The sequence below is a fragment of the Carya illinoinensis genome, chromosome 3 (genome assembly GCF_018687715.1).
Source record: "Carya illinoinensis cultivar Pawnee chromosome 3, C.illinoinensisPawnee_v1, whole genome shotgun sequence".
Classification (NCBI taxonomy): Eukaryota; Viridiplantae; Streptophyta; class Magnoliopsida; order Fagales; family Juglandaceae; genus Carya; species Carya illinoinensis.
In genome coordinates, this window is record NC_056754.1 from 3,803,780 (window position 1) to 3,826,960 (window position 23,181).

The 23,181-nt window shown below is 37.2% G+C and overlaps 2 protein-coding genes and 1 non-coding gene across 3 annotated transcripts; all 3 read right to left on the reverse strand.

The window, feature by feature from the left end:
- Positions 1-8,320: 8,320 nt before the first annotated feature.
- On the reverse strand, positions 8,321-9,128 carry LOC122302592 (50S ribosomal protein L12, chloroplastic-like). Its single transcript, XM_043113914.1, has one exon. It carries the CDS (start codon positions 9,053-9,055, stop codon positions 8,486-8,488), a length of 570 nt encoding a protein of 189 aa, XP_042969848.1. The 5' UTR covers positions 9,056-9,128; the 3' UTR covers positions 8,321-8,485.
- A 111-nt stretch (positions 9,129-9,239) lies between these two features.
- Positions 9,240-9,311, reverse strand: TRNAP-UGG. The gene has a single exon. It is a non-coding gene; the product is annotated as a tRNA-Pro (tRNA).
- Positions 9,312-9,815: 504 nt separating this feature from the next.
- LOC122302584 (monodehydroascorbate reductase 4, peroxisomal) lies at positions 9,816-15,592 on the reverse strand. Its single transcript, XM_043113904.1, has 7 exons — positions 15,323-15,592; positions 13,326-13,377; positions 12,433-12,513; positions 12,134-12,252; positions 11,389-11,608; positions 11,117-11,235; positions 9,816-10,732 (listed from the first exon to the last, which is right to left on the reverse strand). The coding sequence occupies exons 1-7, from the start codon at positions 15,440-15,442 to the stop codon at positions 10,007-10,009; spliced, it is 1,437 nt and encodes a 478-aa protein (XP_042969838.1). The 5' UTR covers positions 15,443-15,592; the 3' UTR covers positions 9,816-10,006.
- Positions 15,593-23,181: the final 7,589 nt, after the last annotated feature.

Sequence of the window (23,181 nt, forward strand, 5' to 3'; positions counted from 1 at the left end):
AGAAGTAAACAGATGAATTACGAATGTGTCCCTCTTTGTTCAAGACATTTACGAAAATGCCATGCCTGAATACCAGAATGGAAGAAACTAAGCCTGTGCAAGAAATACAATAACCCGATCAACCCGTCAGACCCGTTTGAATATGACCCGATAAAGACGGGTTGAAATTAAAATCGGTTTGAAAACTATTTGACCCGATAAATGTCGGGCCGTTATTTCAAACCCGTGTCTTAAAACTCCTCTATAATCTTCTCTCACTTTTCATTAAAACCCTAACCCTTGCCCTGTGTTCTCCTTATCGTGCTCTGTACCTTGCCTCCCGATGACATTTCTGCATGAAACAAGAGTGAAATCGGCATTTTGATGCAAAAGTTCCAGGCCGCATCGTCTTCGAGAAGGATCTTGACAACTTTCTTCTTGGCGTGGCCGTGCTTGGACACATGCATGAGCGGAATGAGGCCTTCCCTGTCGAAACCCATGCCCGATTGAGTATGAAACCCATGTCCATCTCTTGCGCGATTGAGGCCTTGCCAACTTTTTTCTTTTCCTCTCCGGAGTCTCCAGTGCATTTGATACCATTACTCAATCCCAGTCCATTATTGAAGGCAGTTCCTTGATTTCCAAAGAAGCGGCTCTGGACTTGGTTTCTTCAGCCTAGGTAGTTCCACCAACCGTTACTTGGGAAACCCTTTGTCTGCAAACCCTAGAAAATCGAAGAGCGGCCCTGCATCCCCAGGATCAAAGGCAATGCAGTTGTTGGCCGCCTCGAGTTCATAGCTTCTGCAGATGGCTTCACTTATGCAGACAAAGAGAACTGCATTGAGGATTCGAGTTCATTGCTTCTACAGACGAGGAGAATTGCATCGAGTTGAACGACTTTCTGATTTCCCTTTCGACTTACCTTTTTTTTTTTGGGTAAATGTCGAGTATACGGGTTCGACCCGCTTTTATTTTGGTTGGGTCGGACGGGATCAGTTTGGCGCCTTATGTGGTTGGTTCCAGGTCGGATCAAACAAAAACCTGGTTTTGTCAAGACGGGTTGCAGCCCTAGAAGAAACAGTGAAACAGACCGGAACAATTGAAATTTTAGTCAGTACAAAACATTCACCTAACAGTGCTGGTTACTGCTCCCCAGCAAATCCCAGCCGCCGTCGACCTGAACGAAAATGAAAACATTGCTTACGTCTCATATATGGCTTACCACCATATATAAGAGCATTGGCATTGGTTTGGCCAAATTTATCTTTAAATTTGGCCAATATCAACACTTTTTTACATTTGTCTACTCCATCAAAATTCAATCCCCACATTGGATTAGCCATTTATTCTCTATATAATAATAAAATATTATTAAATTAATAAATTTTTTATTTAATTTATTTTCTCACATTTTGTAATTCTACCAATTAAATGTTAATAATAATAATTATATTATATTACATTAATATTATTATATTATAATTAAATTAATATTAAAAAAGTATTATTAAATGTTAATAAATAATTATATTCCAATTAAATTAATATTAGAAAAAGTGTTATTAAATGTTAATAATAATTATATTGTATTAAATTAATATTACAAAAAAGTATTATTAAATGTTAATAGTAATTATATTCTAATTAAATTAATATTAAAAAAGTATTATTAAATGTTAATAGTAATTATATTCTAATTAAATTAATATTTAAAAAAGTATTATTAAATGTTAATAATAATTATATTATAATTAAATTAATATTAAAAAAATATTATTAAATGTTAATAATAATAATTATATTATATTATATTAATATTACAAAAAAGTATTATTAAATGCTAATAGTAATTATATTCTAATTAAATTAATATTAAAAAAAGTATTGTTAAATGTTAATAATAATTATATTATATTCAATTAATATTAAAAAATATTATTAAATGTTAATAATAATTATATTCTAAATGTTAAATGTTAATTATATTCTAATTAATTTAATTTATTTGTTTGGAATGATAAATTAATATTTTAATGTTTGATGAATGAGTAGTGGTCTTCCATATTTAGCCAACCACTGTAGCAAAAGTCCAAATTATTTTAGACTTGCCCAATTCAATGTAAAGGATTTTTGAATCAAATTATGTAAAATTTGACCAAACATCTCATTTGACCAAACCAATGTGAATGCTCTAAGGGGGTGAAAATAACCAATCATCACCCAATAAAGCTTGGAAATTAAAAAAATAAAAATATGGGACCAATAAATTATTTTCCATCCGTTCAGCTGCATTCAATGGCAAATATTGTATAGTCTGAGTGGCAAATTGTCTTGAGAAGTGCTACCATTTTATTATTTTTTAATATGTTTAACTCGTTTATGACCATATCATTCAATAAGGACTATGCATTGGAGGGAGGTGGAGTGAACCGTGTCAAATATAAGAGATACGAAGTGTTGTTGAGTCCATTGGTACCACCCTAGCGGGATGAGTTGCGAAGGCACAACAGCTCTTGAGCTTCACACGTCAGTTATTTTTGTGACACTTCTGATGAAATCAGAGATCAACAGTTAGAAAGTGGCATGGAGCGACTCGTGTAAATATAAGGCTGTCCAAAGGAAGTCGATTAGCCCACAGTTGAACAAAGGACATATTAATAAAAATAAAAAACAAACAAGAGAATTTATAAGCATTGGAGAATGGGGAGAGGAAAATATAGCTCGAGTTTTTTTTTTGGGGGGGGGGGGGGGGGGGGGGGGGGGGGGGGGGGGGGGGGTGGTGTGTGTTCGGCAAGAGCGACAGGAGAGAGACCCCTGTCAAAATTTATACGATTAGGTTTTGGATTCACGGTGTTGGGTGAATGCTTTTGCCATTTGAGATTCAATAATAATTAAAAAAAAACAATTGCATTTTTAAAAGAAATTGATTACTCTTATAAGCATTTATTATAAGCCCGACTCATAATAACTACTCCCCTTGAATATTCATTTTCTTTCTAGTTTAAAAATAATTGTACGTAAAATTTTTGAAAAATAAAACCCAACATTTGAGCCTACTCCATGGATGTTGTTCAAAAGCTTAATATCTACTCTCTACGCACGCATATACATAGGCCGCATCCAATTAGGTGGGTGGGCTGCTGCAAATCCGTTCATAACTCTTTGGTTGTGCCGTTCCTGTAAAATATAGGAGACTGGAAGAAAATGTTTTGGTGCTCAATGCCAAAACAGAGTATGTATTGCAGTAAATATATAACACTTTCTGTTACAACAATGTTTATCTATATTTACATTTCAAACTAGATTCATAATTTAAACTAGTAACGTGATAGCTATGTATAGCATTTGAATTTGAAGTCTGCGAGATATCCTCCTTCTGCTGTGGATAATCTTTGAGTGCTGAAGAATCGGTCTTGCATGTTGAGTCAGGAGAAGTAAGTCTAACAGCCCCCTGCAAGCTGATGGGAGGTGAAACTACATGAAGCTTGTCACGAAGTACAGCAAACCGAGATGCAGTGAGACCCTTTGTGAAGACGTCTACGACCTGATCAATGGTCGAAATAAACCAAATTATAATGTCCTTATTCAGCACCTTTTCACGGATGAAGTGAAAGTCGATTTTAACGTGTTTAGTGCGCGCATGATACACGGGATTAGAAGCTAGTGAAATAGCACTAATATTGTCACACCAAATAGTTGGTGGAGAATACAAGGGAAGACGCAACTCTTTCAGCAACATCCACAACCCATAAGCTTCAGCAGTTGCATATGAGAGGGCCCTGTATTCGGCTTCAGTACTGGAGCGAGCCACGACAGATTACTTTTTGGCGCACCATGAAATGAGGCTTGAACCAAAAAAGACTGCATATCTTGTGGTGGACCTACGGCTGTCAGGATCTCCTGCCCAGTCATAATCACAGTAGATATTAAGTTGAGAAGCTCCCTTGCGGTAAAACAAACCATGATCAACACTCCCTTTAAGATAGCGTAGAACTCGCTTAACATCAATCCAATGGGACCTGGTAGGAGAGTGCATGAATTGGCACGGTTGACTGACTGAATACGCAATGTCTGGTCGAGTAAGAGTGCAGTACTATAGTGCACCGACGAGTTGCTGATATGTAGTGACTTCAGTTTCAGATAATGCAGACCCATCATGACTGGAAAGTTTTGTTCCACATGTAGATGGGGCAGAGTAAGGCTTAGCACCGATCATACCAGCACGATAAAGTAAATCCAAAATATATTTAGATTGGCGCAAATGTAAACCATCAGAGATACGGTGAGCTTCCATACCTAAGAAATATCCAAGATCACCAAGATCTTTCATGGAAAAGGACTGTTGCAGCTGTTGAATAATAGAAAGTATAACAGATTTGTCGGTACCTGTGATGAGAATGTCATCTACATAGACAAGAACATAGATTGTAGTTGCAGGTGTTGTTAAGATAAAGAGAGATGAATCAACAGCAGATGTGCAAAATCTAATGTCAAAAAGAGCCTAAAAAAGACGATAATACCAAGCACGTGGTGCTTGTTTCAACCCATACAAAGCTTTGTGTAGGTGACATACGTGATATGTAAATTGAGGGTCAACAAAGCCATGGGGATGTTCCATAAACACGATTTCATCTAAATGACCATGCAAGAATGCATTAGACACATCCAACTGACGAATACACCAGTCAAAATTTATTGCCAAAGCCAATATTAACCGAATGGTAGAGCTCTTAACAACAGGGCTAAAGGTCTCGGTAAAATCAACTCCACATTTTTTATCATACTCTTTAGCAACCAACCTCGCTTTGAATCGGTCGATAGAACCATCTGGTCTACGTTTAATTTTGTAGACCCACTTGTTATGGACAATATTATGACCAGTGGGTTTAGGACATAATGACCAAGTGCCATTTGAGAGCAGAGCATCAAACTCGACCCATAGCAGCGCGCCATTCAGGAGAAATAGAGGCTTGAGAATAGCAAGTGGGTTTCGTTGGTTGAATGACACTACTGAGAGCTTGGAGAGGATGTTTAGTGGAATAAAAGAGCTGGTAGTCAGGGAATGATTTGGGGCGAAGTGAACCTGTGCGAGAATGAGTAACCATGGGATGGCATGGGTTCGGAGAGGGTGCTGGGCTAGAAGGGGCAATTGGGGTTATCGTTGGAAAGGCATCAGCAGGGATAAGAACAAGCATCCGAGTTGCAGGTGCTGGAGGAGTAAAGATATCAGCAAGGAGAGGAACAGGTATCCGAGCTGCATGTGCTGGAGGAGTAAAGATAACATCCGGAGAGGTACCTGGAAAAACATTTTCATTGAACACCACATGACGAGGAACAATGATTTTATGAGAGATGGGATCGAAGCAGCAGTATCCTTTATGATGATAACCATAGCCAAGAAATATGCAATGTTTGCTACGATACATTAATTTATGAGCATTGTATGGCCGTAGCAAAGGAAAGCATAGGCAACCAAATGTGCGAAAGGAAGTATAATATGGTGGTGTTTGATAGAGAAGAAAATGAGGACTTAAATGACCAAGAACCGAGGTTGGTAGACTGTTGATTATATAAACAGTGGTTAGAAATGATTCAACCCAGAACTTGTGAGGTAATTTGGAGTGAGCAAGCATAGAGAGACCCATTTCCACAATGTGGCGATGTTTTCTCTCAGCGAGCCCATTTTGTTGAGCTATGTATGGACAACTTATGCGATGAAAAATACCATGTTGGTCCAAGAATGAACGAAATTGATGTGATGTAAATTCCCCCCCACCATCCGATTGTAATTGTTTAATAGACAAGGAGAATTGCTTTTCGACTAAAGCTTTGAATTTAACAAAGGAAATGAAAACATCAGATTTATTAAATAAGGGGTACATCCAAGTATGACGAGAAAAGTCATCTACGTAAATAACATAATAACGAAATCCTCCAATAGAGACAACTGGGGAGCACCACACATCTATATGAATGAGTTAAAGAGGAACAGTAGAGACTCGAATAGATGGCTGGAAAGGAAGTTGTTTACTCTTGCCGAGTTGACAGGAGGCACAAACTTCAGTAATGTGCGATGAGCCGAGGAGAGGCAGATGATTATTGGAAACTATGCGAGAAACAGTAGAAAATGAAGCATGACCGAGGCATGAATGCCACACATTAACAGGAGCTTTGACACCGAACATGGCAGTAAGTAAAGAGGACTTGCAGATTTTATTTGGGTAGATGGGATAGAGACCATCCTTACTCTTTCCTTGAGGCAGAATGCAGCCTGTGTGCTTGTCCTTAATATAAAAGGAAGAATCAGTTAGTATAAAGAAACAAGAATTGTCTTTACAAAACCGATTGATAGATAAAAGGTTAGCTGATGCAAATGGACAATGAAGAACATGAGACGGTTTAAAAGGAGTATGAGATGTGTGTAACGTCAGAGAACCAGTATTATGGATTGCCAAACCTGTACCATTACTAACAGTAATGTTTTCATTTCCTTTATAGGGTTCATGAAGGCTCAGATTCTCAAGGTCAGAAGTAAGATGTGCATTAGCACCACTGTCTGCAAACCAAGCACCATCATCAGAGAATGAGTTGGACTGTGCAACCATGGCAGCCAACTGAGCTGGGGGATGATGTCCTTGGTAGGCATAATCCATCCGATGATAGCAATCAAGAGCACGATGGCTGAACTTGCCACAAATTTGACAAGGAGATCTAGGTGCATGAGATGATGTAGAAGAGGAGTGGGAGGTGCAGGAGGGCTGTGCAGTAGCATAGTGGGATGATTTTGGAGGAGCAGTCTTTTGAGAAGAGTGTTTATATTTTTCATGAAAGGAGTGGGAAGGCTGGCAGGAAAGAAATGCCATAGTAGGTTCAGGAGCAACCTATTGATGTTGGTTATCCAAGAGGAGCTCAAATGAGAGAAGTTCAGCAGTAAAATCAGCCAGAGAAAGATTGGACTCACGAGTGGCAAACGAGTACGAGGTGATACATGGCTTAAAAGGAGGATTTAGTCCGCCAATGATGTAGGAAACAAGATCATCATCATCCACTGGACAACCGGTAGCAGCAAGTTGAGCAGCTAAAGACTTGGCCAAATTAATAAAATCAATACAAGATTTAGACCCTTGATGAAGAGTCTGAAGTTGGAGTTTTAGTTGAGGGATACGGGAGCGAGAATGAGAGGCAAATTTGAGTTCAAGTGCACGCCAAACCTTATGAGAAGTATGGAGACCATAGAGAGTAGGCAAAACTGACTCAGATAAAGAAGCATTAAGCCAACTTAAGATGAATTGATCCTTTTTAACCCAAATAGGATAAGCAGGATTAGCATCAGTAATAGAGGGCAGAAGCTTGGGAAGGCATGGATCAGATCCATCGACGATGCCCATCAAGTCATAGCTGCGAAGGACAGGAACAGTAAGCAATAACCAACTAAGATAGTTGGTACCATCAAGTTTAATGGTCCTGAGTTGAGCACCATTAGGAAAAGGGAAGTGGGCGGAAGCAGAGGAGGTAGCCATTAGGATCAAAGAAAATAGGCGTTAGCGTATGGCTTAACTGATACCATGTCAAATATAGGAGACTGGAAGAAAATGTTTTGGTGCTCAATGCCAAAACAGAGTATATATTGCAGTAAATATATAACCCTTTCTGTTACAACAATGTTTATCTATATTTACATTTCAAACTAGATTCATAATTTAAACTAGTAACGTGCTAGCTATGTATAGCATTTGAATTTGAAGTCTGCGAGATATCCTCCTTCTCTTGTGGATAATCTTTGAGTGCTGAAGAACCGGTCTTGCATGCTGAGTCAGGAGAAGTAAGTCTTAACAATTCCAAGTATATGCATGTGTCAGACATATGCTGCTAACAAGAGATAAAACCACCTTAAACATTTACATGGCTGTTGGCTCCCAACATCAAATCCTTGATCAATACAATCAATTTGATCCCAAAAGGATCAACAGTACAATTTTTAGTAGGGAGAGGGGTTTGATGAACAATTTGCTTATATTGCTATAAACTCATCATTACCAATTAACTCGTTAATCATCAAGCATTCAAAAGGATTGATCGCAGTTACATTTTTCCTTAAACAATAAATGCCCTCAAAAACCACATAATACCCGAAATTTAATTCCAGCTGCAAGTTACAATACCAGAGCAAATCGTGAATCTTACCCATGTTTCATGCATAGTTATTTTTGTCGGATCTTATCCAGTTGAAAGAATTGCAGCAAAAACAGACATACTCATGAAATAAGGTTTAAGTCACAAGTTTCTTAGCTTCTTTCTCTTGTGCAATCCAAGAAACACAGAAAGATCAACAAAAACGTAGTGAGTTGGGAAAACACTGTCATTCAAGAAGCAGAACCCAGTTTCATTACAGTGTTAAATACCCATTCAGTTGAGAACAAAATCAATCACATTCCACTATACTGCCCAATGAACAACATGTCCCCCAACTAACCACCAATTGCAAGTCGAAAAACAAAAGTAAAATTTAAACAATGGCGATCTTAGCCCCAGCCTCCTCGAGCTGCTTCTTGGCCTCATCGGCCTCATCCTTGGACACCCCCTCCTTGAACTTCTTGGGCAAACCTTCGATGAGCTCCTTAGCCTCCTTCAACGCCAGGCTAGTCAGCGCCCTCACAGCCTTGATCACCGCAATCCTGGCGTTGCTGGGTACGTCCTCGATCACCACGTCGAACTCAGTCTTCTCCTCTACGGCCGCTGGGGCGTCTCCGGCCGCAACTCCTGGTGCGGCTGCGACGCCGGCGACTGGGGCGAAGGAAGCAGCGGAGACACCGAGCTTGTCCTGGAGGTAGTCGACTAGGGTTTTGGCCTCTTCAAGGGTGAGGCTGGAAATGTCGGCGCCGAGCTTCTCGATCTTCTCGGGGGCGGACACGGCGGAGATAGGACGGACATGGGTGCAACGGTGGGTGAGGCTAGAAGTAGAGGTAGAGGGGAAGTGGAGGAGGTTGGGCTTGGGGTTGTGTGTAGGATAAGGAGATGTCGAGGGCGTAGAATAAGAGGGGCACCGTAGCGTGAATGTGTAGAGAGTGCTCGCCATTTCCTTCCTCAGGAAGACAGAGAGGGAGAGTAGAGAGGAAAAACAGAGGATAGGATAGGGGGAGATATGGGCCTGGAAAATAGGATATAAGGCGAGAACTTGTTTTCTTCTTTTTCTTTGGCAATACTGCCCTTCTAAAAACGTAAAATACCAACCTTACCAGGAAAAAAATGAAAAAGAAGAGGGGGCATTCCGAGAATCGAACTCGGGACCTCTCGCACCCAAAGCGAGAATCATACCACTAGACCAAATGCCCTCTCATAAACGAACTTTTATGATAATAAATATATTAATAGAAAACAATATTGTTCTATCTTTTCCCCTGCTTGACCAGCTATTAGATATGACATAATCCAGGATGAAAAAAGCAACATTTTTCATATTAATCCGTGCTTCTTTGATAAATTAAATTCATTAAATTATCCAGGATCTGAATGTTCCCTTCGGCTCATCCAGTAAGTGGTGTGCTCGGGAAAAGATAACAGATGGAAATAGTTGGTTCAACAGATATTCTTTGGACACACTAAATTTGGATAGTAAAAGCGTTTAATCTCATCTCATTTAATCATTATAATTTTATCAAAATTTCACATAAAATATAATAAACAATTCAACATTTTCAAATCTCAAAACAATAATAATATTAAAAAATAATATTTTAATAATATTTTATTCAACTTTTAACTTTTATCTAAAACTATCTCATCTCATCTCATTATCCATACTGCAATTCCCAAAACTCATAGAGAAGGCAAAGACAAGTGAGAAGTTATAAAGTTTTGTATAAAGATACAATATCTTGAATCTATTCTTACATGGAACAAGAATGATCCTCTGATCAGGTATTCAAAATCTCCTATGCCTATCAATGCCACAACATGGTCACACATTTAAATCAGCAACAACAATAGTCTTCAGCTGCCGCCAATGGCCCACCACCAAAACAGTGTCTTACCACCTTCTGCGCCTCCTCCCATACCAGTACGCAAATGCAGCTATTGAAGAAGCCACAATAACACCAGCAGTTGCATGAAAAGCATATAGTGGTCTTCCCACAATAAGACTAGAACCACTAACAACGACAGGCGATGATGGCAGCGGTTTCTGACTAACTGTCAATGCAAAGCTCAAACCCTGTCTCTCCAACTCACCCAGGTCTTCAATTGCTGGCTTGAGTCTAGTGGCATTGGCAATAGCTTCGTACTCTTCTTTGGTTCCACCTTCAAGAAATGATCCGACTAGGTGACCCTTGCTTACGCAGTAAGCCCCAAACCTACCTCCTGAGAAATCCCCATAGTGGACTACTTCCCCTGCAGCGTCCCCATAAAACTGCCAGGACATTGTGAAGACTCTGGAGTAAAAGAAAGGTAAGTAGTCAAATTCGCCAGTTTTTTCTGGTTCCATTATAGCATGAACAGCATGTCTTGCAGACTTTCGAGCTGAGTCCACGTGCTCAAGCCTGCGAGTTTCACCAAATAGTTTAACTGGAAATGCTGCAACATCACCAACCGCATAGACAGAGCTGTTGCTTGACTGTAACTTTCCATTCACTTTGATCCCACCCTTCTCCAAAGTTAGTTGGCCTTCAAACAAGCTCGTGTTTGGACGGATACCTATTCCCACAACCACCATGTCAGCAGGCAGCTGACTTCCATCTCTAAGATTAACGGCAGTTACCTGAAAGAGGTTGATAGGCAGCTTTAGAGATCAAACTTGGGGGGGGGGGGGGGGGGGGGGGGGGGGGGGGGGGTGGTGGTGGAGAATATAAATTTGCAAGAATAACAATGTCTTAAAAGGAAAATTAGTTTTATTACTTCATCATCATCATCATCATTTTTTAAAGAAATGATCATAGACTATTATCTGATAAGTTTAGACAATTTTCCAAGATTTGAGATAAAAACCTCATGCTCATTAAAGAAAAAAAGAAACTCATAAAAAAGAGATAATCTCATCAAATCCATCAATTTTCTCACATTCCATTCATAGGGAGTTCTGGTCCACCTTTCCAGACAACTAAAGAATACAAAAAAAATCCTCCCAAATTAATGTAAGCTATACCTTCCCAGTGGAGTCAATATTGAATGATGACAAAACAGTCCCTTTAATGAACTTTACTCCTTTGGACTGATAATAATCTTCATAATAACTTGCAATCTTGGGAGTAAATAAACGAGCCACTGCATCACCCAATAAAAAGGTACAGTATAATCGTATGGATCAATAGGTATATGTGCCTATCTACTGTTCATGGATTTAATGGGTTACTGTGCATGCGTGTGTGAGTACAATGGGCAGATCTAAACTAGAAAAAAAATCATTACAGTACTTACTGCAATGTTCTTCCGGAAAAACCATGGTCACATTTATTTTATTGATCACCAAAGATGCAGCACACTCCATTCCAATGTAGCCACCACCAATGACAACCGCATTACCACCAGGACAGGATTGCATGACATCAACAAGCCTATTTGCATCAGCCAAATCTCGCAAATAGCACACATTTTCAGCGTCTGATCCACTCACTCCAAATTCTTCAAGCTTCAAAGCCTACATTTGACCCAGGTTAATCAATTAACGCCAAAGAGCCACTCCTTTTTATATTGAGAAAACTCAGACGATTTTGATATGCCAAACACATTTACACAACATTTGCTATTTTGGTAAGTTCATAAGTGTTCTTTCAGCATTAATTTTTTTTTCTTATTTATAATAAGGACCAAAATCAAAATCAAGTCAAAAGCACACCAGAGAACTAAGAACATTCTTTATAGGTAATACAGAGCAAAAACATAACATAACAAATCAAACAAACAACTCAAGTTCATGTTTGTCAAGGTATTGGCCTTTACCCTATCTTCTAATTCCATTTCTTACATTTCCAAGGAAGTGGCTTTGCCAATGTAACAGTCATCAAATAAAATGGGGAAAAAAATGCTTAGTAAATCTGTCACTAGAAAGGCAGAATGCTTCCTCTTTTTATACATAGCATCATGCATCTGGCCATTGTTAATAAGATGAGCTTACTACTAAAAGCAAAAGACGTATTAGCCAATGAAAGATTAGTTCCAATACCCGAGCACCTGTAGCAACAATGAGAATCTTGTAACTAATAGTCTCCCCAGCTGCTGTCAATAATGTCTTCCGCCTTACATCAGCTGACTTGACTCGAGTTCCAAGAACCAATTCAATCCCTACAGAGACCAAGATCCCAAAATAAATACCACATTGAGTAAAACATGCACCAATACTTACATGGCTCCAATCACACACAACACATATCAAGAACATATATCAACAGAAAGGTATTCTGCTGAGTGAATTTCTTATTAGCCTATTTAATTAAAAATATAATAGTGAGAGAATGTGATTACCCTGTTCCTTATACCACTTTGGGGTTAGCCTTTCCTCATTAGCACCAACACATGTATGAAATGATGGAAGGCTTGCACGATCTGCATGTTAGCAGTTATTTAATTAACGAATTCAGAAATAACCTGAGCAAGAGAGATGAAAGAAAGCAGAACAAAATGAAAAACTAATCAGCATTTGCCTATCAATTAAGAAAATCAGGAAAAAATTTAATCCCACTTCACCCAAAAGTGGTAGCCTAAAACTCCAGGATCATCGCCCTTGAGGTTGTCATAGCAGAGTCTAGATGCCAATGAAGTAAGAGCTTTCAGGTAAATGATCAGCTTATTCACTACGTTAATCCCACTCTAATTTGGTGATTTAGATTCCATGATATAATTGAATAAGCACTACAGCACGTCATTGTCTTTTCATTTTTCCAAAAAACCTTCCTTTTTTTTCATAAGTAAGATTTTTTTTTTTTCCTGAAACCTTCATGAACAGAGCTGTAGCTACAAAGTTCTGTGATTTCTTAATAAGAAACCAACATACAATCCAAATTTTAATAAATAAGGAATAAAGATCTTTGCTTTCCATTTCATATTTATGACCTTTTCAAGAACTTATGCATGGCATACGCAATAACAAACAGTTCAGAGATCGAGGATGCCTCAGGGTTTTCAAAGATTCTTGAATGATTCCCTTACATAATTAGTAACATTTCACGTGTGGATTAAGCAAAATATTTTTCTTCGCTTGACATAATCTTTCAGTTTCATGAGCAAAATGGATACAGAAATTCAGAGGGACAAAGATCGTGGGTTAGTGGCACAAAAATCTCGAAACCCTGACACAACACCCACTCAAACTGCTTAATAAGAGTCGCTTCACAAATATTTATGATGAGAATGCATACCTTCAGGAAGTAAAAAACCTTTGCTTAATGCAGGTCTCTCATAAGGAGCAACCTGAAATAAATGTTGCATAAAATTAATTTCTTTCCTATAAATAGGCACGCTCTTCTCAACAAGCTCAACTCTATCTTAGAAACAAATCAAAAGAAATTCAAGACCTAAGAAATCCAATCTTTGTATTATTTAAGATCATTTTAAAGAGTATGCAAGGCTTCTAAGGTTCCAAATCATGCTCAGTCTCTGGCAATCCCAAAATACACTTCCACCCCAGTTTGTAGGGCAATTAACATCGTTCTCAACAATCTCTTGATCCAATCACATTAAACCCACATCACTGCAAAGTAATATATGATGGTGCAATGTAGGATCAAATTACCTGCTAAATTTTTAGATGATGTTAAAATACACAACATAAATGGTCTTGCCACAAGAACTTTTAACTAATCTGTGCGTGTGCAAAACTCTGTACCTTCAGTTAGACTGAGATGCCCATTATCTAGAACTCAATGGCCTTCCAACAGGGAAATAGAGAGTGGAAATTTAAGAGCATGTTTACCAATGAGAGAGTCATATATTTTATTAACCTTGCTGGCCCATCTCATGACTGCTGTCAGCTAGATAATATATATGAGCGCACGCACTTGAGCGTGTGTTCAATGGCCTTTGGGTCAAATGGCACTTCAACCCCCACGTAGGAGCAGAATCAGAAAGTGTGAACAAGCCATATTTGGAAAAGCATTTAGAGGAGTAATGTTCCACTTAAGGTTGCTTTCTTTGGCTGGCTGGACTCTCATGGGAAATTTTTGACTATTGAAAAGCTGAGAAAGGGATTGGTGCTTTATGTGTAAAAGAAATTGAGAAACAACAGAACATCTTCTTCTTCACTATGAGGTGGTTAAGGCTTTATGGGATGAAATCTTTACTAGGCTTTGTATTGCCTGGGTCATGCCTAGGAGGTGGTCGATCTACTGTCATGCTGGAGAGGAATTCAGGGCAATCATCAAATCACGGCTGTTTGGAAGATGGTTGTCTCCATGCTTGATGTCGTGTACTTGGAATGAAAGGAATGGTTGCTGTTTTGATAATAGGGAACATTCGATGGGAGGGTTCAAGGACTTTTTCTTTCATACATTGTAACTTTGGGCTTCATCGATTTTATTGGATGGGATTAGTTTTCATGACTTTTATGCTGATTTTCACAGCTCTTTGCTTGCAATTAGGTTCATCTCTTGTATACTTCCTGTGTACCTGGCCATGCCTAATTAGGTAATGACTCCAGTTCATGTCTGTGGAGTCATTACCTAATAGTTATCATACATGAGTTATGCTATATGTTGCACCCCTATTCCTCTTATCCCACTGTGGCATTGCTTATCATCTATTTAATCAGTTCTTGCTTTTTCAAAAAAAAAAAAATTCAAAGGGTCGAAAATGAGATGATGGTGTAGAATAAAAAATTAGAAGGAACTGATCATTATTGGATTAATTATATTACACCATTCTCATCAAGAAACTTGAGATTTAATCGAAATATTAGCACTCTTGGTTGAAGAAACAAAGAAAGCAAGAATCAATATATATATTGATGTCAGGGAACCTCTCCAAGGCAGGGCCCGTCTAAAGCAAGAATCTATACTTAATTACAAATATAAAGGCCTGTGCGTGTTCAAGCATGTGTTGGACTTGTAAGACTGTTCAGAATACTTAACAATCTTTAGACGGAGAGAAGTGAGAAGTTGAGAACCAACGCCCTTTCTTAAATTCATAAGCTAGATTTATCAATCAACCGCATTCATATCACACGCAAGCCAAGTTTGAAAGATGCATATTCTAAACCAGAATCTGGACCTCGATGAGAATACGTTAAAAGAATTTTACTAATTAAATCACAAAAATATAATGATTACCCAACTGTAAAGAGTATATCATACCCATTAAAGAAGTGAACTTTCAAAGAGGAAAAGTATGAGAGAGAGAGAGAGAGAGAGAGATAGGTTACTGATTCTTCGGAGATTATGCAGAGTTCACCATGAGAGACCCCCCTCCTTGTGAATTCAAGAGCTGCATACCCAGCTGCCACCCCTCCTCCAAGAATCACATAGACAAACGCCCTTCCCATCTCTTTCACACTCGCAGTTTATTATGCGTTCGGGTGAGGATTGAAATTTCTAACAATTTCTTATGGGCAAGCGCTTGCTTTGAAGATTGAACACAGAAACACATAAAATCATACTCCTGGAGAGAAAAATGAACGTCATTAATTTTTAATCCGATATTCCACGACCCATCCGATGAAACGTGGTGGGTTGATGGTGACAATGTCGTAGTTACCGTAATACCCTTATGACTCGTAAAATCCTTTTCTGTTTTTCTTCCTTTAACAAGAGTAATGATACGACGATAAAAATAATATTTGTAATCGTGATTATACAAGTGTCGAGTAGTCTTTTAAAAAAATTAAATTTTTAATTATGAATTTTATTTTTTTTAAAAACGATTGTACGATATTTATACATTTCACGATTATATGTGACATTACTTATATATTATTCTATCATTTTATTTATATCTTATTATATATAATATGATTTATTTATCACTATTTAATAATATAAAAATATATAAAAAATAATTATTTAATAATAATAAATATGTTATATTTTATTTAATAAAATATATATAAGATAGTAATATAATATATAAAATTTTTTAATATTAAATACAGTTATATATTATACAAATGTCTTGTATTCTTTAAAAAAAAAAAACTTATAATTAAAAAATTCTTTTTTTCATATAAATTGTATATTTATTTTTTTAAAATAAACTACAAGTAATCACTCGACTACGTTACAAATATCATTTATCATCCCAAAATCCTATTATGTGGGAGTAAATGGAGATGGGGATGCAGCCAGTCATACGCTGCCACGTTTAAGAGAAATATGGTATGTGAGCGGTGGATAGTGTGAGAGGGTGGATATGGTTGGAAACTGTGATAGTTGTCAGACGATGATCGTCATCCGAGCTTTACCTTCTCCTCGTGCAACTGAAAATGTGGATGAGGCTTACGGTTTCCACATTAGCTCCAGACCACTCCTCCTTTTCCTTATCCTTTTCTATTTATTTTTTAAACAATAACATATATTACGTATTCATCATATTTTTTCATGAAAAAATCTAATTACAAATATAATTATATACTAATATATAAGGTTATGCAAAATAAGTTTGTAGTCCGTCCGTAAGACTCGATCTGCACAACCCGAATAAAGTCGGGTTCGACTTAACTACAGGTTCGACATCTTCCAACCCGACATTTATTGGTCGAAACCGTAACAACCGTAAGTTGAGAGAATGAAGACAGCAAAGAGGCGAAAGACCAAATGGTCGAGATGAGGGGAGAGTGTGGGTGTGGGTCGACTCAGCTGTGCAAAAAAACATTTTGATTTGATCTGATCTGCGGCTTGTCGAATCATCTGGACCATGGTAGAGCAGCAGTGGCCCTGCAACTCGGTCCACGGTCTCTCTCTCTCTCTCTCTCTCTCTCTCTCTCTCTCTCTCTCTCTCTCTCTCTTGCGATTACAGGATGGCGCAGAGTGACATCCATCGGAAGACCTTGGCTTCCGACTTCCCCCTCCATCCAGGTTCATCCAGATTAACATGGCATGCCTTAATAGGACTAAACAATTTCATCCTCTTCAATAGCTCAAACTCATTCTCGAGCTTGGTCCCTTTGTGTCCTCAACCTTTCTCAACCTTCAAACCCATTTCCGTAAGCTTAGATCTCCATCGCCTCAAACTATAAGCTAGAAAAATTTCAAGCCTGTAAGCTTGGATCTCCGTTGCCTCGACCTTCAAATCCATTCCCCATGGAAGCTTGGTCCCTCCATCGCCTCAAATTACAAGCTAGAAAAATTTCATCCCGTGAAGCTTGGTCCCTCCGTCGCGATTATGTCCATATCGTTGTTTGAAACATCGTTGGAATATTTTGACTGTACTTAGAGGAATCTTGGAGGATGACTGTAAGCGTACCCATACAGAGTTATGGAGAATGATGGAATATGGAGGAAGAGGAAAACCCTATTCGATTTGAGGAAGAGGAAAATAAAGAAATCTATATCTTGGATTGGAGGACGGACGGAGGAGAGCCGAAAATGGATTTTTTCTGCTGTGCGGATTGGATGCCAATGCCAGACGGAAGAGTCGGGGAAAATGAGGGCAGGCTGCTTCTCGAAGGGTTGGGGATTTTGGAATTTTGCAGAAGAAATGAGGAGACAGCAGTGTTTTGTCTTCTTTTTTAGAATTTTCATTTTTTCATCGGGTTATACGGGTTCGACCCGCATTTGTTTTGATGGGTCGGATCGGACTTGGTTGCTAGCTTATCATGTGTGTGGTCGGATCGGGTCGGGTCGGACGCGAACCCAATATTGGAAGACCGGGTTGCAGGCCTACTAATATGTACACCAATCTAATGTAATTGATCAAAAAATAGATTTTATTAAAAATAATATTAATTTAAATTTTAAATATGAAAGAATCAGTATTGTTATGTAGATTAATACGTAATTTTATTTGTACATAGTAAAATTCTTTTTTCATTATACTTTTTGCACTAAAATTAAGAAGTAATTAAAAAATAATAATAATTTAAGGAAGTATTTATTTTATTTTAACTTATCAATCAATAATCATCTCTTTTTAGTTTCTTGTTTTAATTTTAAGCAGATCACTAATTTAATTTAATATGATTGGTATAATAATTCTTTCATCCCCTTCATAGTCATTGAGTCCCAATGATAGATATAGGTCCAGTATGATAGCCCAAAACGCGAAAAGTTGGGCTAGGTACACAGTACCATAAAATATATAGCACGGAGTTTTAGTTGGGAAGAAGTAATAAAAGCTGGACTATGATCATAAATATTACTGATCCAGAGCCCATTAATTCCCTCCTCTTCCTGATCTTCTACTCCTGCCTCGTCTTCTTCTTTCTTCCTCGGCCGGCCAGGTCCGCCAAGAAGTGCCTGCCACACACGAATTTCGTATGTTACGTCTACCAAAATACTATATATTGTGACCAATTTTTTTTTTTATGATGAAAAATACTATTTACGACAAAAACAAACTCATTTTAACTGAAAATAATCATTTTACTGAAAATAACTGGTTGCAAAAAGTAAGTTTCTTGCATACAAAAGTCATTTGGAAGGAAAATGATCAAATAAAGGCTAACTAGATGCCATTTATTCGTGCATGTCAAGGCATGCATGATCAGATCGAAGAGTTACTCAACAATGATTTTAATTATAATGGTTTTGTAGGTGAATATATATATATATATATATATATAATGACTAATAATTAATTATAATGTTCAAACACAAGCTCATTTCAATAAATGACTACTTATATGGTTTAATTAAGCGTCTCTAGTGATCATTTAATTTTCATAAATACATGGGTACTTGAAGGTTCTATCTTCTAATCCTTCACGCAAAAGAGTTAATTGGGAAAATCAAAGATATTTATGAAGCAAAGGAACATGATTAATAATGGATGTTCATTTGCATGTTGTACCTAAAACCTTTGTATAATGAGATATAATAATTAAGTAATACTATACATTACATTACCATCTCACTTACATCTTACTATATATAATGAGACGCATTTATATTACTATTCAATGATAAAGAAACATGCAATAAATGATTATTCAATGGTGGTAAATATGTCACATCTTATTTAGTGGAATTCAAGTGAGATGATAGTAGTGTATAGAATTTTTCATATTTAAATATTACATTCTTTATTAGTTTCCCGCGTAAAATGTTTCTATCAAACAATTAGTATTTTCTCTACAAAATGTTTTTTTTAATTAAGTAATTAACGATCTCCATTGTTTGATTAACAACTTATAAAAATAATTTTTAAGAGTAATACTACTGGTTTGCCTATGATATTCGTGATGGTGGACAATGCTGATCGAGGGAGGTGGCATCATATATATGTCATGTGTGTGTGTGAGAAAGTGCCTTTTCTTTTTTGTAGAAAACGGTAGGCCAGGAGATGGTAGTATTGGCAGCACAAAAGAGCGGGGGGAAGGAAAAAGACGGGGAGGCCGGGGGCATGCATCGGCTTTATTTGAAAATTTACTTAATATAAGCTTTAGCAATAGAGCAATTATTTTTTTTCTATTAATATATAATATATTTTATCATATATGCCAAATAAGCACAAGATCAAAACTAATTGTTGGGTTTTTGGCTTATTTGCTTTAGTTCCACAGTGGTTGTGAATAAAGGAGAATTAGCCTCCTTGGTTAAGTATACTAATCATATGTTTAGCTAATAATTTGTGACTTTTGTAAAATTCCTCCGTTGTCCATTTTTTGTAAAATGGGAAGATATGAAAGTTAAAATTTTACTAATGGGGAAGTTATGTGGGATATATTTGGGGTGATGAGAAAAATTGTGTGATTATAATAATTTTTCACATAGTAAATTTTTTTCTCTAGGTCAAATAGTTTTTTTCCTCTTTTGAGAGTTTTTCATGCAAAATCTTGTGTTGTTATTATTTCTCTATTTTCCTTGATATTTCTGCAAATGGTAAATCCTATGGGGTAAATTTGGGAGGTCCATATTCCCGAATCCCAACAAGTGGTATCAAAGCCTAGATCCTTTTGGTGGGGTGGAGTTTTGATGTGGTAGTGTAGATAGGTACTGTCTAAGACGGTTCTGTTTAGAATATTGAAATTTAAGCAGGACCATTGCGACCCTTCAATTTTTCCTAGAAACTTACATAGTGAGTATTATTCATTTATACATTAAAATTCCTTAAGACAATGTCAGGAAGTATGGCTTCAAATCCTATTAGACCTGAGGCGTAGAAGGGCAGACCAACCCTTGAAGTCAGCAATGATACTAGCAACTGGTGAAACAACTAGTATAATAAGTAGGTTCGGCAAGTGACTCAAAGTCAATAAATGGAGATGCTAGTCCACAAGTTTGCACACATGTATTGGTTTGATATTGATGCAGGGTGTATAGTGGAAATTCATGTCGATGGCTAATGAACTTCCAGCAAAGCCAAACGTGAAAGTTATACCATAATGTTCAACAAGGTTATTTTCGACATGAGCTAAAATGAAATGTTTGGAATTAGTTTATTCTAAGTGAGTATACTTTTATGATGGAACATGATAGTAAAAGTTATAAAGATCTTCATTGAGACAAAGCATGGCCGTGGGACCCCCCAACGTTGCAAGGTGGAGATTGTTAGGTTTTTTACTTCTTTGCTTTAGTCCCACATTGGTGGTGAATAAAGGAGGAATAAGGCTCAAGGCCTATAAAATGTGGATTAGCTTCCTTGGTTAAGTGCACCAATCATATACTTAGCTAGTAACTTGTGATTTTTGTAAAATTTTCCTATTGTCCTTTTTTTGTAAAATGAGAAGAAGTGAGAGTTAAAGTTTTGCTAATGGGGAAGTTATGTGGGTGTATTTGGAATGAAGAGAAAAATTATATAATTGTAACAATTTTTCACATAGTAAATTTTTTTCTTTGAGTTTGGTGGTTTTTCTCTAATTTTAAGAGTTTTCCACCAAAAATCTTATGTTGTTATTATTTTTTTTATTTTTCTTGATATTCCTGTAAAAGGTAGATCTTAAGAATGAATTTGGGAGGTCTAAATTTTCAACACTAATTAATATAAAAAGGGATATAATATTTCGGCAGATCTTTTACTTTTGGAGACCAAATAGCTAGATTGGGTAGATGATCACGTAGTCTAAAATTTTCCTTGGATCACTTTGATCCCATGAGTGCCTTTGCGTGTATATGATTTAGCTAATTACTCGGCATCCAAATTAAAAGTGGACGGTCATCAATCCCAAATATTGCAGCTCAAGTCCATATTTGTTGGCACAGAACTCATGATGAGATGGAGAGAGCTAGCTGGCTGGCTGGCTGGCTGACCAGTCATGATTATGACTGAAAGCTAAAGTGAACACTACTGTTCGATACCCATAAGCAACGTTCTATATATCAACATCGAAGTGGACATATCGCAATATTTGGTAACTTCAATTGGTAATATCCTACATATATACACTTTTTTTCTCTTAAAATTAAATATTATAGGTAGAAATTAATTAATTACGTTTTTCAACCAACTATATATTGCATGCCTAAGTATTTCTGATCGATCATAGGAGAAAATTATCTCAATATTGGCACTGATTTTCATCCAGCTTGTCTCATGCATGCACGCTTCCATGAGTACTCAATATTGGCCGACCCGTCATGTGTTTTCCTTGTGATCTTGCACATGGCGGTTATTCTTTTGAAATGACTTTCCTTTTTTTATTTTTTCGCGAAACATGCATGTGGCTGAAAACATATGACATTAATGAAAGCCTTGAAACTTTGTCATCGTCGTGTACCTTTTCCCATACAAAAGCGGTACAACAGAATCCGGGGGTAATGGATCAGCTTGAGGATCCTATCTAGCTCGACCGCAAACCCTTTAATATTTGTTTCAAACTTCGAGAGTAAGGTAATTAATTTGGAACAAAAGTACTTGAGGCTGTCGGTACGTATACACGAGGTAAAAGCTAGCTAGTAGTACTCTAATATTAATGCATGCATGCAGCATGCATGTATGAAGGGGCGCCCTAGCTAGGCTAGCGTTATGGTCATGGGATTTAGTAATTAAGATGGCCTGCATGCATGTAATTGGAGGAGTACCTCATGCTGCAGGATCGATCGATGTGCGAATTACATACATATGAGCGAGCACGGGATCGAGATCGATCAGTACTAGCACTACTTGCTCGATCGCTACTTTCGCTAGCTAGAATTAGATTAGTGTTAGGCATTCATATATTTTGCATATATATACATCGCATATGGATGGCTATGCACAAAAATGGATATTCATGGAAAGCATAGACGGAATATGACATACGTACAAGCATGGTTTTCTAGCTTTCTTACGTGTCAAATTCCCTATGGCTTAAGTTAGCGGAAAAATCACCACTTGCATGTGTTCATGTCTACGTACGTGCCAAGCTCACTGCTCATGATCATATATCCTACTACTTGCATGAAAAATCACTTCTATTTTGATACGTTGTCTGAAGCACTAAGATCGATCGATATTATACCGCGTACTCCACTAGCCAATACTCCACCATGAATTTATATATACTTCATCAAGATTTTGAAGTACTTTAATGTTAATTGCCAAATATTAATTAAACAGTGAAATTCTTGTTATATATTATATATCTAGTTCCTATTCAAACCCAAATCAGCTAGCTATATAGTTTGTGAAGTGTTTATGCATGTCGATCGATCTCGTGTGTCTGATCGATCATGAACTTTATAAGCAATTACGTACGGTGATCTTATAGTACTATAGCCAGCTAGGCCAGAAAAATATAGATTGGTTATGTAAATACAAGGGGTGTTTGATAATCAACCGATAGGCTAATGCAAGGTGCAGGTACGTAATTACACACATAATATTATAATATTATGGTTAGGTATATATGACTTTCTAGGGTACCTTATGGGGAGAAGATTACGAAAGGGACATCACATCGATGTCTACTAAGATTTGGAAATCAAGTACTCTTTGTCTTTGTTACCTCAAAAAGTAAACAGAAAAAGAAGTCATAGTCATTGGTCGATCGACTGTGATCCTTCTCCTATGTTTATAAAGAGATAAGATCAAAGCAAGATACTCGTAATAAGAGAGGAGAAGTATAGGATCCTATATATATTACAAACCATAATATATATATATATATATATATATATATATATATATATATATTTGCATATACGTACG

Coding starts and splice junctions, on each gene's coding strand:
- LOC122302592 (XM_043113914.1), bottom strand. CDS start 9,055: ATGGCGAGCACTCTCTACACATTCACGCTACGGTGCCCCTCTTATTCT.
- LOC122302584 (XM_043113904.1), bottom strand. CDS start 15,442: ATGGGAAGGGCGTTTGTCTATGTGATTCTTGGAGGAGGGGTGGCAGCT. Junction 11,609..12,133: donor TTGTTGCTACAGGTGCTCGG/GTATTGGAACTA, acceptor GGTCAAATGTAG/GCTTTGAAGCTTGAAGAATT. Junction 10,733..11,116: donor ATATTGACTCCACTGGGAAG/GTATAGCTTACA, acceptor AACCTCTTTCAG/GTAACTGCCGTTAATCTTAG.